This window comes from Symphalangus syndactylus, chromosome 2, assembly GCF_028878055.3.
Source record: "Symphalangus syndactylus isolate Jambi chromosome 2, NHGRI_mSymSyn1-v2.1_pri, whole genome shotgun sequence".
Taxonomy (NCBI): domain Eukaryota; kingdom Metazoa; phylum Chordata; class Mammalia; order Primates; family Hylobatidae; genus Symphalangus; species Symphalangus syndactylus.
Genome location: NC_072424.2, coordinates 89,584,502 through 89,602,861, shown reverse-complemented (window position 1 = coordinate 89,602,861; position 18,360 = coordinate 89,584,502). Strand labels below are relative to the sequence as shown.

The 18,360-nt window shown below is 44.2% G+C and overlaps 1 protein-coding gene across 5 annotated transcripts in view; it reads left to right on the top strand.

Annotated features, from left to right (window-relative positions):
* Positions 1 to 18,360, top strand: part of FYN (FYN proto-oncogene, Src family tyrosine kinase) — a 211,079-nt gene that overhangs the window by 139,576 nt on the left and 53,143 nt on the right. For all 5 annotated transcript variants that reach the window (XM_055261589.1, XM_055261598.2, XM_055261626.1 and 2 more), the window contains one exon: positions 13,915 to 14,172. In XM_055261589.1, coding sequence (XP_055117564.1) covers positions 13,926 to 14,172 — 247 coding nt within the window. In that variant the 5' untranslated portion in view covers positions 13,915 to 13,925. The remainder of the gene's footprint in view (positions 1 to 13,914; positions 14,173 to 18,360) is intronic.

Sequence of the window (18,360 nt, the reverse complement as noted above, 5' to 3'; positions counted from 1 at the left end):
CAGAGTGACACACTCTGTGCCACAGGGCTACTCAGCCTGTGGCTGGTTCTGGGCTAATGCACTGCTTACAGACCTTCTCTAAAGCAGAAGCCCGATATTCCGGACTAAGATGTCCCAGAGACTTGGGAACCAATGCTAAGCCAGACTTAGAAAATGGCTAGGAGCAGAGCATGCTTCTCAAAAAACAGCATGGTGTAGTAGGTAGAAGATGCGAGTGTATTAGATCTAGATTCATGTCCAGGTCCCACGGCCTGAGTAACTCTGGGAAAGTTACTCTAATTCTGTGGGCCTGAGGTTCCTTGACTGTAAAATATGCTTGTAAGGTTGCTCTGAGGATTAAATGAGATAGCATATGTAAAAGGTCAAGCAGAAAATAAGTTCTCAGAAAGTGGTAGGCATTGTTATTATTTGTTGTTGTTGTTGTTATCCTACTAACTTGCCTTAATTCAAGTTTAACTGTTTGTGTCAAAGGTAATCAGAAGTTCTTATTGGTTCTTGGGAGTGGGGAGACACGTGGCCCACACAGCCACCCTTTGACCTCTGTATTAGATTCACTTCTCCGTGTGTTGCTGCAGACTCCCTGTTACAACAAAGATCCCACTGCATGCCCTCCCCCATCTCCTACCAAAGAAGCAGTGGCCCACACAAGATCAATATTCATGCCTCTCGTGTTGGGGTCAGTGATCAGTGCTTTAGGGTAGACGAGCAGCTGTGCTCCGTGAAGCTGTCCGGGGCCCAGGTTCCTTCCATCCTGTGGTCCTGCTGTTCCCTGTTGGGTTGCCATTGTCTGTCTGTTGAAGCCAGTTCACCAGTGCCACACCCACTTCCCAGCCCACAGGAAGTAGGAAGGAAAGTGGAGGGCAACCAGCTCCCTTCTGAAGGATTAAGGAGTTGAATATATTATACCCAGTCACAACGAGTTAACTAGAATTAAGTGACCTGGCCACACCTAGCTGCAAGAGAGTCTGAGAATGCAGTCTTCAGCTACAAAGCCAGAGGCCTCACTAAAGCTATTATGATGGAGGAGGGTGGGGTGGATTTGGTGGGACAGCGAGGGGATAGCAGGCAGCCTGTACGCCCTTCACCTGCCTTCACCTGCCTTCACCCTCCACCACTTGCTTACTTTCGGTGACATGGATTTGGGCTGCAAGATTGGCAAGGCTGGGTCCGTTTAGACCCAGGGTAACCCTGCCTGATACCAGAATCCTGCAAGCTCCTAGGAAAAAGGGAAGATTAACTGCTGTGCCATCTTTAAGGAGTGAACTTCAGGTTTAATCACTCTGCAAGACAACACTTTAGAAAACATTATATTCTCTACCTCATTCATAGGCCAAGTGAAAAGTCACTATTAAATTGCTTTACCATAACTTTTACAAGCAGTGGTGTTTGTAGAATATATGCTGGTATATAAACCCAGTGTTCCCTTTTTTGGATTTGTTAAGAAAAATCTGACTGGGTTTCCATCAGTTGTTAAGTAGGTCATCCACAAGTGGTCTAGCCCATGTAGCACATGTTCTTCCCACACAGAGTAGCCACAGCTTGTCATCCCAAATACTGTTTTTTATGTGCTGCTGGAGAAAGCATCACTGACTGCCTTCTGGTGGTTCCACGTTCTCTTCCTCTTACTGATCTCCCTCCTTTAATTTCCTCTGTGTCTCTCTTGGCACTCAATTTGCATTCATAAATGCAGACCTCTAGTGAAAACTTTACTGAGACATGCACGACAAATTCAACCACCCTGGGCTCACCCAGGGTAAGGAAACCAACATCAGGGAAGGCAGAGACCATCCTGCTTTCCTTCAGGAGATAAAGTGTAGGAGGAGGCTGGCTGGAGTCTGCCTCTCTGCTTCTTTTGTTCCCGTCCTCCTGCGCCATTCTGTCCCCATAGAGCCTGTGGAATTAGATAGACGTATGCTTTCTGACTGCCTACTTTATCTGCATTCACACCAAAACAGCTGCAAGAAGCTTTGAAATTCTACACCACAGCAGGGGATGCAAAAGTTATCCCTGCTGTTGTTGCTGATTTCTGGCAGCCTGAATAAAGTGCCAACACAAAGACCCAGGGTCCGGGAGACTGGGCTTCATATTATTCTTCAAACACCAGCCTCTGCCCCAAAAACACAGCGCAAGTGGCCTCACAGCCAAATTCTCAGGCTGGTAGATTTAGATTGGGCTGTGACTTCATAACCAGATAAATGATCAGTGAAAACGGGAGACATGGAGACCACAAGCACCATGCTATCAGCTCAAAGGCAAAAGAAGTCAAGTCTCCTTCTTCAAAGTCCTTTCTGTGTCTTTAAAGGAATTGGATCTTCTTGACTGGAACTAGTGAATTAAAGAAAGAGAAAAAGAATGCACTGTTTTTTTGAAAGGATGAGGCCACATTTGCAGAATCATCTGGCGAGGAACCTCTATAGAGACTGGGAAGATTGGCAGGGCGGGTTTTTGTTTGGCCTTGGAGAGTGAACCTCCTCAGCTTTCATTCTCAGCGGTCCTCGTACTTGGGGAGGGGGCATTGATGACGCCTGTTCAAACAGCCGCTTTGTGCTAATGTGTTTTCTTGTGGCTCTGCCAGGTAACACCCTGACCCTTGGGCCCTCGGCCAGTTCTGTCACCACTGTTCCTTAAACAGGCACAGCCCAGAAAGCCAGGCTTTGCCACTGTAGCCCAGATGTGACACGGACCTTCCTGTTTCTCTTTGCTGGTCATGAATAGAAGCCCACGTTTTTGTTTTTCTTTTCTCTTTTTCTCTGGCTGATTGTTTTTATAGAATGAGGGTAAGGAGGTAGGAAGATACTTGATTGGATATCAACATCAGGAAGAAACATCTCTTCTGTGCCTAGTGTTTCTGAAAATTTTCAGGTCACATGAACCAGTGTTGCCTACTGTTCTGTGCCCTGCTTGGATTGCCCCAGGTTCTAGGGGCCGTGGCTCAAAAGTCAAAGCATTAAAATGCCCAGCTGAGTGTCCCAACAGGAAACGGTGAAGGCAACAAGAGTGAGGGCAGGCCCCCTTCCCTCCCCCACCAATTGGCATCCAAAGAACAAAAGTGCTTTGTTTCATCTTCTCCACCTTCCTAGAGCCAAGCCCATGCGTGGTCTTCATGACCTCACTCACAGAGAGCTCCTGCAGACACCTCAGGAATCAGATTGCCTTGGTTAGTTGCCAAGGTAGACTTGAGTGAGTACCGTCATTCTGAGTTTAGTGGGTGTCCCCAAGTACCTAGGACGTGTGGCCCAAAGGTTCTCAAAACCCCACTAATCCAGCCACCCTACTCTTGGTTCGGTTATCCCAGATTCCACACTTGTCCCCTACAGGGTCCTCTGCATGTGGCTTTGCCTTTTTCGTGCCCTTAATTAGATTTCTATGGCTGTTCATTGGTGTGCACTCACCACCCGCTCCCAGCACTGCCCCTCACTGCTTACTTTCCAGCACAGATTAGTTAAGAGCACACGCTCAGCAGGCTCACTGTCCGTTGGTACCTTTCATCCTTCACACCTTCTAGAAGGAGTTGCCTCTCAACAGGCTTCGGAATCAGTCACTCTCTCCCTCTTAATTTTTCAGTTGACAAAGTATACTTCATCAGTGTGTGGTTGTTTCAACTTATATACAAATTCAATCAGTAATTGATAATATTAAAGGGAACTTTCTTATAGAAAAATAAAGGTGATTTATTCTCATTATAAAAAAAGTACATTCTTGGTATAGACAAATCTGAGAAACAAAGACACAGAGAGCAAAGAAAGAACAGTTGCCCGTAGTGTTATCATCTGCACACCACCATAATCTCAGCATGTTTCCTTCCAAAGAGTTTTCTTTTTTTTTTTTTTTTTTTTTTTTTTTGAGACAGAGTCTTGCTGTCACCCAGGCTGGAGTGCAGTGGCGCGATCTCGGCTCACTGCAAGCTCCGCCTCCCGGGTTCACGCCATTCTCCTGCCTCAGCCTCTCCGAGTAGCTGGGACTACAGGCGCCCGCCACGCCTGGCTAATTTTTTTTTTGTATTTTTAGTAGAGACGGGGTTTCACCGTGGTCTCGATCTCCTGACCTCGTGATCCGCCCGCCTCGGCCTCCCAAAGTGCTGGGATTACAAGCGTGAGCCACCGCGCCCGGCCTTCCAAAGAGTTTTCTAGGCATTTGTTATATAGTTGCAATCATGTGATCCTTCCTAATATAACATGAACATTTTTCCATTGCTGATAATTTCAGTAAATATAAGTTTTAATTTCTGCTTAACTTGTCTCTGTGTCTTACAATTTACTTTAGCCATTGCCGTCATGCTAAACAACTAACAAGTTTTCTAATTTTTCAAATGATAAATAATACTTCATAGAACCTCTTCACGTCATTTTTTTAAAAGGCATGTCTTTAGCATACATTTACAGGTTAAAGGACATGCCCCCCCGCCACCCCCAACACTTTTTTTTTTTGAGACAGTCTCACTCTGTCACCCAGGCTGGAGTGCAGCAGTGCCATCTCAGCTCACTGCAAACCTCTGCCTTCCTGGTTCAAGCAATTCTCATGCCTCAGCCACTCGAGTAAAGGTGTAAAGGTGTAAACGTGTAAAGGTGTAAAGGCAGCCACCTGTAAAGGTGCCTGCCACCACACCCATCTAATTTTTGTATTTTTAGTAGAGTTGGGGTTTCACCATGTTGGCTAGGCTGGTTCTGAACTCCTGGCCTCAAGTGATCCACCCACTTCAGCCTCCCAAAGTGCTGGAATTACAGGTGCTGGAATTCCAGGCCAAAGTGCTGGAATTACAGGCCACCACACCTGGCCGAGTGTGCCCATTTTTAAGAATTTTTTATATTGCCAAATTGGCTTAACAAATGATTTTACACTGATTTCTGGTCTTCTATCAGCAATGTAAGAGAGTCATATTCATTTCAAGGAAACTTCATCACTATTGAGTATACTTATTTTTTTTAATGTGTGAATTTAGAAGTGATACATAGTATCTCACTAATCTAAATTGTATTTCTCTGATTACTACCAAAGGCAATATTCTCCCATATGTTTCACAAATTGTTTTTCTTTTTTTGTTGCCAATTTATGTTTCTGTTACCTAAACTTAGGGTTTCTCTTATCTGTATAAATTTCTTATATATTAAAATATTAATCCAAGAGAGTTGAAAACATATCTCCACAGAAAAACTTGAGCATGAATGTTTGTTGCAGTATTATTCGTAAGAGCCAAAACATAAAAACCCAAATGTCCATCAATTGATGAATAGATAAACAACATCTGGCATATCCATACAGTAGAATATCTTTTAGCCATAAAAAGGAATGAAGTACTAATACATGTTACATGAATGAACCTGGAGAACATTATACCAAGCAAAGGAAGCCAATCACAAAAGGCCACATATGGTGTGACTCTGTTGATATGAAATGTCCAGAATAGGCAAATCCATAGAGACAGAAAGTAGATTCGTGGTTGCCAGGGGCTGGGGAGAGAAGGGAGTGGGTAGCGATTGCTTAATGGGCATGGGTTTCTTTCTGGAGCAATGAAAATATTCTGGAATTACATAATGGAAATGGTCTCCTTTGTAAATGTACTGAAAACCATTGGACTGTGTGCTTCAAGAGGGTGAATTGTATGGTATATGAATTATGTCTCAATTTAAATGAAATTTTAAAAATATTAACTACAAGGGGCTTTTCTATGGTCCAAAAAAGGCTTGCGGGCAGGGGGTGGAGCCTGAAAAAACTTTACAACCTGTGCTCTAATTCTTTCTGAAACCTTTAGCATAGATAGGGTTAAAACATATCCTTGTTTTCATCACCATTTCACTCTTGTCTTAACCCTGAGATCCAGAGCAAAATGAATTTAAGAAGAAAATGTTCCTACTCTTTTCTTGGAGCCTTTCCATGGTTTGGTGTTAAAACCTCATTTGGCCATTTAGGTTTGGGACTGGTTCCAGCATTCAGTTGACTGCAGTCTTCAATCTCACCACTGGGGTCTGATGCTTCCATTTCTCTTTTATTGAGCGCTTTTGAATCTTCGGGCTCGAGAAATGGAGGGCTATGCAGAAAGGAAAGAACATGTTTGTTGCAGGGATGTGAGCAGCTGCCTCTCAGCCTGGGGGCCATTTGAACAAGAAAAGCCAGAGATGGGGACCCACAAAAATATTCTAGGTGCCAGCAGTATGGCTTATTCTTGAAGTAACATGACATTTTAAGAGTGATTTATGTTAGTTCAGTTCCCTTGCTGTGCGGTATGAGACAAGGTTGATCCTCTTCTCCCTCCAGAGAGCCTTTGCAAAGTCATGCATAAATGATCGAATGGGTCCACCTCCACTTATTTCTGAAGCAAAGCTTGGGTTTGATTTTTAAGTAGGCTCTGTTCTCCCATGATTGCATGTGGCTAGTGTCTGCATTGTGTATATTCCCACTTTTACATCTATCTTCTCACCTCAGATAGTGTAGTATTTTAATACTTGCATTTGGCGAGGGGCTCTCCCTCACAGGCTTCACCAAGAGTAGAAAGCTGTTATTTTGTGCTTGGTGGAGGCATTATATGTGTATCTCAGTTTATGCAGTAAATATGTTCCAGAAAGTTTTGCCTGTAAAGCAAATCATATTTTAAGTGCAATAGGAAAGCTGATTTTTATACCAAGGAAACCAGTGCCAACTCCTTCATGGTACTTATGAATACCCTTGCCATGACTAGGAAAGATGAGGAAATTAAGGGCTGCTTCAGTGTCATTGGCCCAAATAGTGATTAAGATGCCAAACCACACGAAGGAAGATGGTGACTCACTGCACCTAGTGTGGTCCAGCACCTCTACAGAATCCACTGTCTTGGGGGAATGGAATGTGAACTGGGGATGGAGGTGAGGCCTAGTCCCTGAAATCAGTGCCTCCATTAGTAATGTGTATTAGTCCATTCTCACACTGCTGTGAAGAAATACCCGAGACCGGATAATTTATAAAGCAAAGAGATTTAATTGACTCGCAGTTCTGCATTGCTGGGAAGGCCTCAGGAAACTTACAATTATGGCAGAAGGCAAAGGAGAAGCAGGTACCTTCTTCACAGGGTGTTAGGACGGAGTAAGTGCAAGCAGGGGAAATGCCAGATACTTATAAAACCATCAGATCCCGTGAGAACTCACGCACTATCACGAGAACAGCATTGGGGAACTGCCCCCATAATTCGATTACCTCCACCTGGTCCTGCCCTTGACACATGGGGATTATAGGGATTACAATTTGAGGTGAGATTTGGGTGGGGACACAGAGCCAAACCATATCATAATGTGTGAGATACTGAGCTCTGTGGAACCAGTTCTTCCCTATAGGATTTTTCCCTCAACACCTCCAGCCCTCACACCCACACCCTTGCATGGACTGGCCAGGATTCCATGGTCAGGAAACAGCTCTAGTATAGAGACTCTGTGTTTTGGCCATGGAATCAGGCTGTCTGGTTTCAAATCCCATCTCTGTGACTGACACAGCTGTGGACAAATTCCGCAACCCGTCTTTTCCTCCTTTGTAAAGTGTGGGGAAATAGTAATACCTACGTTTTAGAGTTGTTACTAGATTTTAATGGGACAGCATTTTCCAGTGTCCAGCCTGCACCTAGGCTACAGGGAACACTGATTGGATATTGGTCATGACTGCTGAAATTGGAGCCATCATCCCCATGGTGCCCATCCCACCAAAACATGGATTAGTTTTCTGCTGCTGCCTAACAAAGTACTACAAACTTAGTGGCTTAAAACAGCATCCATCTGTTAGCTCACATTTCTGTCAGTCACAAGTCCAGACACAGAGGGGATTCTCTGCTCAGCAAAGCCGAAATCAAATGTTAGCTGATTATGTTGTTTGAAGGCTTGACTAGGGAGGAATCCATTTCCAGGTTCATTCAGGTTCTTGACCGAGCTGTTCTCAGCTGTGACCACCCATGTGTCTGGCCACACAGCCCCTTCATCTTTAAAGGCAGCTGTAGAGAATATCCCTCACAATGAAGGCCTCTCACACTTTTAATCTACTTCTCCAGGAACTGGCATACCTTTCACAGGTTCACCTGATTAGGTCAGGTCCACCCAGGATGATCTCTCAAAGTCAGCTGTGCCAAATAACGTAACCCGATGATGGAGTGACTACCCCATCGTTCATAAATCCTAGGGATTTACAGGGCATGTACACTGGGAGTAGGAGTCCTGGGGGACGGCTCAGAATTCTCCCTACCACAATGTCATTTAGCAAGGCACATATTTTCACTCCCTTCCTCCAGTTGGCAGCAAAGAGAGGACTTTCCCATATTGGCAGAGTCCTGCATGCTTTTTTTCATAGCTGGGCTGGGGCCATTGGCTGAACCCAGCACCAGTGCTGAAAGTGGTTCAGCCCTCAAGTATTAACATCTCCAGAGGGCCAGCCCAGCAGTGACTTTTTCTCTGCTTCAGTACCTTGGGAAATGCTTGTGATCCCAAGAGTGGCCAGCATAGTCCTGCTTTCTGTCCAGCCCCCCCAGTCCTCCCTGGCCCTTCTGTCCCGGCTGTCCCCAGAAGGCAGCACTGCCTGCACTCTCTCATGGGGTGTCAGGATCATCTGATGCAGTGTGCTACAAAGGAGAAAAGCCCCGTTGTAAAGGATTGAAAGGTGCTGGGAAATTAGGAAATTTGGGTGACAGGTTCTGTGGCCCAACCTCGTTGCTACTGATGTGGTACTCAACTGTCTCTGAATGTCCTTCTGCTCCCAGTAATGACATGAGGAAAACTAAAGAAGGCTTTCCTAGGCTTTCAATGGATTAACTGTCTCCACTGAGAATGTAGCAAAAGTCCTCAAGTAGATTGTTATGGGTGTTTCTAATTTTACGAGGATCAAGAGCCCTCTGCCATGAATCTTCTATCCTGAAGTCAAATAATTTCAGATGTGTCTCTGCCCATCTTATCCTTTTCCTAATGCTATTCCTGCGCTATTCCTGCTGACTGAAAAAGTGTGTTTGCTTGATAAGCTTCCAGTTTTTGCTTTTTTCCTAGAAAAGTGTGAAACCATGCAGTTGATCTGCAATTCAGCTTTAAATTTTTTCAACTGCCCCCGTCTCAGTTGCTTGCATTTGGTTTCTAGGTTCTTAGTTCAGTTCCCTTCCTTGTTCTTGTACTTCCATTATGATACCAGGAAACATGCCACCTCTAAGTACGGGCCAAATGTGGCTTTACCTGTCACTCTCCAAAGTCTGCTGGGGGCTGTCAGAAGCAGGGATTATGCCTACGGGCTGTGACTTCTTCACACCCACCTAGGTTGGCTTCTGAGACAAAAGAGCGTACACCGCTGAAATTAAAGTTATTTGTTGTCGGTTTCACTTCCTCTTCCTGCCATTCCTCCTCTGCCTGCAAGTGTATGTGCCTCAAGAGAAAGTAATTTGCTTGTGCAGAAGACTGCCAGCAGCCTTTTTCCCATTTTGGTACCTAGCTCCTGCACACACCTGAAATCTTATCTCACGTCCTGCAAGCTTATAACTTGGGCATACTGGCATTGCTTTATTGATTGGCGCATGAGGAAATATGAATGTGTCTGTGTTTAATGTGCATCTTGTAGACTGGACTCTGGTCTGTCTGCATCAGGAGGAGGGAGTGTATGTTCAACCAGACTCATCTTGGATCGAAGCACCCTGTGCCTGTGGTAGTAAAGGATTGAATCTGTCCTTTAGGTCAGCTTCCGTCAGTCACTACAGGGCTATGTGAAGAAGCATAGCTCCCACAGCATGGCAGCAGAAGGGGCTGTGATCTGTTGATAATGTCTGCCCTGCTTATGGGAGCAGGGTGCGGCGTTCCTTGAATCCTGTGTTGGCAATTCTTCCCAGGTTGCTTAACACTATTGGCACATCTGAAAAGAACCACAGGACTAGAGAAATTTTAAGTAGATCAAGTTTTATTTGTATAGTAGAAACAGGGCCCCTCCCTTTGCAAAAGGATTGGAGACTAGAGGCTTCACAGCTGTAATCCAGACACCTTGATCACAGGCACGGGATCCAATTGGTGAAGATGCCTTTCACCAGTTTTTCTAGGCATGATAACCTGCAGAGGACTATAGCCATGAGTTCATGGCATGTGATATTTTCCTGATCAGAGTAACTCCAGGGCTCCACATTCACGATGGCATCATTCAGTGTTTCCTGGTGCCCCAGAGATCTACAGCAAGTGAATCAGTACATTCTATGTCACGATGCACGTACAGCATTGGACATAAAAGCCACAGCGCATAACTCTGCATAATAAAGGATACTTTTATTTTTTTATGAATGATCAAAAGTTTGCCTTGTAGCAAGGAACCTGGGCACACTGAATACAGCTCATGTAGCATTTTCTGACTCTTCTATCACGAAGATAGTTAGTCTGACTGCCCCACGGGGGAGGAAGAAGACCACAGGTTCCTACATAAGTATTTTCATTGTGATTAACTTTTAATGACTTGAAACTGCATTTACTGATTTATTTTCACTTCTTCCTATGTGTCATTGAAGAGAAGAGAGTAAGCAAGATCTGTATAGAAACACTACTTAACTCAAAATGTCAAATGCATGAAGTGGTGACAGTGGTGTCTCTTCTATAAAAGAGGATTGTTTTCTCCAAAATGATTTTGATTATTTTTTAATTTATTTAACTAATATTTATTGAGTGACTACTCTGTGCCAGGCACTGTTCTGGCCACTCAAGATGCAGCAGTTAAAAAAAAAAACAAAAATTCCTGCCTTCAAGGAGCTGATGATTTTTCTTCTCTGTTCATAAAATTATAGATAAGCTGCTAGTTGCTTATGATAGTATATTTCTTTTTTAAAGTGGATTTTGAAAGATTATTTTGTCTTAGTTTGGTTAAATGTAGGATCCTGTTTTCTTCAGGGTTCTGATATGGGGCTTATTTTGTTTTGCTGGAGTTGGAAGAGTGGTTTGCAATGAGCGTTCTCATTACTTCCAGGTTCTGTTTCTCTATCACAGCGCAGAAGCTTCTAGAGAAAAATCAGAGCGTGTCACTCTTTAAGACTGCCTGCTTCTACCTAACATGCCTGTTCGCCTGAAGAAAGCATGCTGGGTTGCATGTTAATCACATCCGTGTAAGGGAAACAGCTGTTAAACTGTTTCAAAGATGTAGATGTAAATTCTTTCCTTTGTGTAAATCAGGATTTCTTGACCTTGACATTATTAACATTTGGGGCCAGGTAACTCTTGTTGGTAGGAGGCTGTCCTGCGCATTGCAGGAAGTTTTAGCAGCATTCTTGGCCTCTTCCCAGTAGGTGTCAGGAGTATCCTTCCCCTCTGAGTGTGACAACCCAAAATGTCTCCAGACATTGCCCAATATGTCTCTTGTAGGGGAGTGGTAAAGTTACCCCCAGCTGAGAACCACTGGTGTAAGTGATGTGAGTCTGTGATTCGGGTCTCACATTCTCTAATTACAGTAGATCAGTGAAATTCCTGGGAAAAAAAAAAAAAAAAAAAAGTCTGTGACAAGAAGTGTTTTCTGCCTGGTATTTGCAGAAATATGGAGCAACTTTCCACCATGAAAGAGTTAATATTATATGAGCAAGTTATCAGTCTGATGAAGCAACATCAACAACAAATGATGAAATTCCTTTAGTACATCATGCCTTGGAAATAGCTTGCATTTCCTATTGGAAACTTGTTAAAATCATATCCATTTACCACAAATTACAAAGCATGTTGGACACGGTATACTGTAAGTTAATCTCAAATGATTTGGGAGTAAATATGTTCCAGATTTGGTGAGCTCAGCTCAAGCAGTAGGCGTCTCTTTTCCAAACATTTTCATTCTCAAGAACTGACATTCAATTCAATAAGTATTTATTGAAATGTGTAATATGAGAGAGCTATAGAACCGTCTGATACTGCTCCCATCACCCAGTCCATCAGAGAAGCAGTGCTCAGAAGAGTGCCCAGGGAGCACTCTTCTGATGTGGCATCTCCTGCATTAGTTTGCAAGATAGTATAGAAAAGCATGCCTTCTCCTTCGCTGCCTCAAGCCCTTCCCATCCTGTGCCAGCTGTGCCCTCCCCAGTGAATAAATGTTATTACACATGATGTCATGTGTTGCTTATTTGATTCTTTGGTCCCAAATGGGCTGGTTTGCGGTTTTGGCAGGGACCTCCACTGGCCTGTTCTACCTGACCCCTGTTGGCTTGATGGGGTATTGCAAGTCCAAAGGGGGACCATTTAACCAGCTTGTATTTCTGAATCTTCTTCACTTCTCACACACATATCAGTAGATTTTAAAATGCAAGGTACACTGCTGATAAAAGTCACAGGAGTGGCCTGTCACGGTGGTTCATGCCTATAATCCCAGCACTTTGGGAGGCCGAGGCGGGCGGATCACCTGAGGTCAGTAGTTTGAGACCAGCCTGGCCAACATGGTGAAACCCCATCTCTACTAAAAATACAAAAAATTAGCTGGATGTGGTGGCAGGCACCTGTAATCCCAGCTACTTGTGAGACTGAGGCAGAGGTTGTAGTGAGCCAAGATCGCACCACTGCACTCCAGCCTGGGCAACAGAGTGAGACTCCATCTCAAAGTCACAGGAGGGATCGGCTTTGATACAGAGATAAAGAAAGGGTAAAAGAGAAACATAATAGACTACAGAATCTTCACTCATCTGGTTGCTATTTATTGTTCCAGGCACTGGCAATGTAGCTGTGATGAAAACAGACAGGGTCCCGCTTTCCTGGAACCTGCAGTCCATTGGGCAATGAGACAAGTAGGCCCTGTTTTAATATGGCGCCAAGGGTGCCAGAAGGAGGGAGATGGGGATGCCATGGGAGCACTTGGGAAAGCACAACCCAGCCTGGAAGGGCAGGGCAGTCGGAGAACGCCTTGCAGAGGAAGCGGTGCCTTATTAACTAGGACATGGATACATCACATATCAGAGAGGAAGAGGAAAAAGTGTTCAAGGCTATGTTCCAAGGCCCGAAGCGGGTGGGGGAATGGAGTCTTTGAGGATCTGAAAAGTTGGGCGTGTTTGAATAGGAGAGCTGAGACAGGAAGAGTGGGAAGTAAACAAGGAGGAGGAAATGAGGATGCTTCTCAGGATGCTGACTGGAGCAACTGGGTCACTGGTGGTCCCATTTACTAAGATGAGGAGCCTGGGAGAAGTGGGTTTGAGGAGGGTGGGGTGGCAACAACTCAAGTTTTTAATTCACCACTAACTCTTTAACATGGGAATGATTTTTTTTTTAATGTTTTTGAAAGATGTCAAAAGCTAATGGAAATTTGAAAAGTTAATTAGCAGCTTTAAGTGATTTCATTACTGTAGACTATCATGACATCCTGCAAATATACTCTGACCTCTTAGGTTCTGCCGACTTTAGTTTTCATCCAGTAACTAGTTCTTAGTTTTGATACTTAGCATCATCTTAGTGCTTAAAATTGACCAGTTTTGTGCCTGAAGATGAAGTACCCATGAGTGAAGCAGTCTAGTGACTTGATTGAAGGTTGTGTTCTGGCTTATCCAACACTCCTGTGCCCTCTTCCTTAAATTTCCTGTGCCCTGATGGGAGTTTTTATTCTAATGTTGCATAGACACATGCTACAGAGCATATATTATTTTTTTTAGATGGCTAAAGAAAGGCAGAATTGGTAAGTATGGTGGGACTGTCTGTAGGCAGGTGTATGCTGTTACAGAATTTTGAGGTACAGGCCTCATTTGAGGAAAGTTGCTGCATGGTGAACATTGTGCTCTGTGATGATGCTGTCATCCAGAACGTATGGGGAACAAATGTGATTGTGGGGTCAAGGAACTGAACTTCCTTCTAACCATCCCCCCAGCCACTGCCTTTCCTCATGCCCCTCATAGGCCTGAAATAGCCAACAGTGAGCCTTGTCAATTACTCCTCGTTAACTGTAGAGCAACCCAGCAACTACCGAGCATCCCAGCTTACGTGCCCCCATTTTTGTCTTTGGCAGGAATTTAGATAATGGGCTGTGTGCAATGTAAGGATAAAGAAGCAACAAAACTGACGGAGGAGAGGGACGGCAGCCTGAACCAGAGCTCCGGGTACCGCTATGGCACAGACCCCACCCCTCAGCACTACCCCAGCTTCGGCGTGACCTCCATCCCCAACTACAACAACTTCCACGCAGCCGGGGGCCAAGGACTCACCGTCTTTGGAGGTGTGAACTCTTCGTCTCACACGGGGACCTTGCGTACGAGAGGAGGAACAGGTAAGCCCCCAAAGTCACAGAGTGCAGAGAGGGGACAGCCGCCCTTAAATCTTTTGGCAATTGAACATCTGGGTTCCCATCACTTCCCTTTGACTAGGGGTTTCACATGTAAGTTTCTAATCTGTCTCCTCTACTAGATGAGGGTCTGTAAGAAAAGCCAGAGTTTGATGTACAAACAAAATGTTTGGCTACAGGGTTGCAAGGTGCCCCAAGTTGCTGCTTTCTGAGGATTCTGTATGGGTTAGTGAGCTACAACATTCTACTGAGGGACTGTAGGTCAATGACTCTCAGCCTCGCCTGGCTGGTTGGCACAGAAGAACTAGGGCAGGCTTTTCAAAACACGGATGCCTGAGCCATGTCCCAGTCTTCTCAATTAGAGGCTCCAGGACTGGATCTGGGTGTGTGTATTTTGAGTTCTCCAGATATTAATGTACTCCCTCTTCCCACTCACTTCTTCCTAATCCTCAGCCTGCGTTTCTCTTTTTTTTTTTTTTTTTTTTGAAGTTTCCTTGTCTTTCATACCACAAGGCTATATTTTGCTGCCATGTGTATTTGCTGACTTAGCTAATACTTTGTAAAATATCTGGCATACATTCTCAGACATATGTTTTCCGAAATATTTGTAAGTTATCTCATGCATCCTTAGTTGTCCAAATTTTCTCTGAGTATGTGAACCATGGTAACTAGATATTTCACATTATTTGTTCCAAAAATTATTTTGTTTATTGCAAAAGTTTGAAAGAATGCAGCATCTCTCAGTTCATCTGGTAGCAGATGTCTTATATAAAAGTTTGAAAGAATCCAGTATCTCTCAGCCCATCTGGCAGCAGGTACCTTTTCACCTAGGGAGGAGGCACTACTAAGGCATTAGCAAGTTTTTTTTCCCTCTGCACCCAACACACATCACACATCAGTGTAGCTGTATCAAGGAGCCTGACCCTGAGCCTTTGGACATTATCTACTTCTCTTCTGCTAGCATAGCACGCTCTGCCCAGTAGAAGAAGTATTTATGTTCACCCTCATGCTGTGGTGACTCTAGCTTTCCTTTTAACCCAGGCCTTGCATGGGTTGAATACGTGCTAAGTACCTTTACCCATCCCTCCCACCTTCCCAAAGGTGCCTGAAAAGGAGAGACGCAGACAGGCAGTCTAAGGCCATCTGTCTTCTGATGATGCAGGAGAAAAAAATAGGCAAAAACGCACCCAACACAACCCCCATCTTTGTGCCTACCGTGAGAAGCATGAGGGCTTTGCCAGCCCAGACTATTAATTCTACTGACACAGCCATTATCCTTGTTCATTCATTCACGAGTGCTGGATATGGACCCCTGTGTATGCAGGTATCATTCATTAAAGTCAACTAGAGAGGACCATTGGTGTTGAGCATGTGGGTCTCCACTGTAGTCAGGAGCAGTCTTCTTCTAAGAGGCTACCTGATCCCTTATAAAATTTGAAAGTTAAAACACAGTACCCCCAAATGTTGGCAGATTTTTCTGCCTTGAGTTATTTGGTTTTAATACATATGCATGTCCTTTCTCCCAATACTGCCTTCAGTCCTGTAAGGCCAAGAACAATGTCTGTGTTTCTCTGTAACCTCCTTTGAGTCTCCCCTCAGTTCCCGGAACATGGAACATAAAAGCCCTCAGTGAGAACTTGTCAGCTGATGCAAGGAGAGAGTAGGGTGCTGGTCTTCATGTGCCTTGCCTTCCACACAGTGGAGCTGGCTTGGCTTCATTTTTAAATTGTTTTTAAAGAAGGGAATCTGGTCATGGAGTGTTAAATAAGAATAGGCATGACTTCACAGGCACCCACATTTTTGTTTTAAGCCAATCTCTTTTCTTACCTTTCAAAGAAATCTAAGGAAAGAAGGAAAGTTGCCAAATGAGCCTTGCTTTGCATGGTCAGACCTCTGAATGCTAACTCTCCTGAGGAAAGTCCCACTTGGGATGGGGCAGAAAGACAAGCCCCACTCCTCTCTGTGGTCCTCGAATAGTGCCATGACACATTTCTTCCCTTGGAACTACCTACACAGCAAACTGGCAGCTTGGTAAAGAAGTGGACTCTGGCCGGGTGCAGTAGCTCACGCCTGTAATCCCAGCACTTTGGAAGGCTGAGGTGGGTGGATCACTTGAGGGCAGGAGTTTGAGACCATCCTGGCCAACATGGCGAAACCCCGTCTCTACTAAAAATACAAAAAATTAGCCAGGCATGGTGGCGGGCGCCTATAATCCCAGCTACCTGGGAGGCTGAGGCAAGAGAAGTGCTTGAACCCGGGAGGCAGAGGTTGCAGTGAGCTGAGATTATGCCACTGCACTGCAGCCTGGGTGACGAGTGAAACTCCATCTCAAAAAAACAAACAAACAAACAAACAAAATTAACTCTCTTGATCATATAGACATCTCTATATCTCTTTTTTTCAATCGGTACAAAAGATCTTTCTTCATAAATTTTTTTTTATAATTTAATGGCTATCTACTATATGATGTTTAACTAATTTTTTTTTAATGTACAGAGGTTATGTTTCCGAAATCTTACCCAGACGAGTATGGCACTTAGTTAGACATTTCTGGCAGCAGATTTCCCCTCCCCTCTAACCAAACTATCAAAATTTCTGTCTTAACTAATGCAAAAATATCAAGTAGTGGGAGACCCAGGTTTATAACTGTACTAGGTACACAGAGGGTGCTGCATTCAGCCTGGACTTTTACAAAGCAGTAATATTCCAGGGAGCATAGAACCAGTGATACCACAACTTTTAAAAAATACAACAAAAACAAATTTATCTTATGACTATGTAATTTTCACCAGAATCTACACTTCTCAGAGCAGCAAGGACTTTGGAAACTATGAAATGTCACTGACATTTATCATCAAATACAAGCATAAAATGTAAGAACTAAAAAATACTCAAAAGAAATAACTGCTTAGTCCTAGCTTCTGAGCTAGGAAGATTTGGTCTGTGGAAACGAGGAGGGCCAGCAACCTGTCCCAGCACAAAAGAAAATAGACTCTGAGATAGATAACTGATCATACACAGCTGACCAGACAAGTACACAGTTTTGGAAGGCAACTTAATTTACCATTGCTTTTAAGACATATGCAATTGCCTTAATAAAAGAGCTTTAATAACAGTGAATTATCTTATATGTACTAAAGTAGAAATAACTGTGTATTTATGAATCAGGAATTTCATAGTTTCAAAATTGGTTTTCTTTACACTTGAACACTTGTAGTGATGACATAAAGTGTGGCACCACTTGGATCCAAATCTTCCTTCATGCTTTTTTGTTTGTGTCTGTCCATACATCAATTAAAATTATAAAACCTAAATTTACAGTTTCAGTGGGTCAGGAATCTGCGAATGCTTAGTTGGGTCCTTCAGAATCTCTCACAGGCTGTAATCAAGGTGTGTTGGCTGGGCTGTAGTCATCTCACAGTTTAGCTGAGAATGATCTGCTTCCAAACTCATGTAGTGCTGGCAGGATTTGGTGCCTCGCTGGCTGTTGGCCAGAGGCCACCCTCAGTTCTTGGTCACATGGGCCTCACCAGCATGGCGCCTTGCTTCATCAAAGTACACAAGCTGAAGTGGCAATAGAGAGAGTCTGTTAGAAAGACGGAAGTCACCATCTTTTGAAGCCTAGTCACTTAAGGGACTGCACATTCTGTTGAGTAGAAGCAAGTCGTTAGATCCAGCCCACACTCAAGGGGAGGGGCTTGCACAAGACATGGAGGCAGGAGTCACTGAGGACTATGTTAGAATTATGCCTACTGGGTTGGGCACGGTAAGTCACACCTATAATCCCAGCACTTTAGGAGGCCAAGCCAGGAGGATCACTTGTACCCAGGAATTCGAGACCAGCCTGGGCAACATAGACCCCCGTCTCTATAAAAAAAAAAGAAGAAGAATTATGCCTAATTATATGGAGGAAATCCTAGGCCAGATGACACTGGATATTCTCTGCTGCTGCTAGCAAACTTTTGCAAAGCAGGAAGGGCCTCTCTAGAGAGTCAGCCAGATGAGAGGACATAGGGTGGGTGTGAGGAAGAGTGAGTGCTACAAGACAGTGTGAGGAGAGGTGAGTTCGTGGTAGAAGGAGGACAAGGGAGAGGGTTCCACTTTCAGCAGTGGGGCTGAGCAGCACAGAACTGCAAAATCAACTGCAGATGCCAAGGGCAGTACATCCTCTAA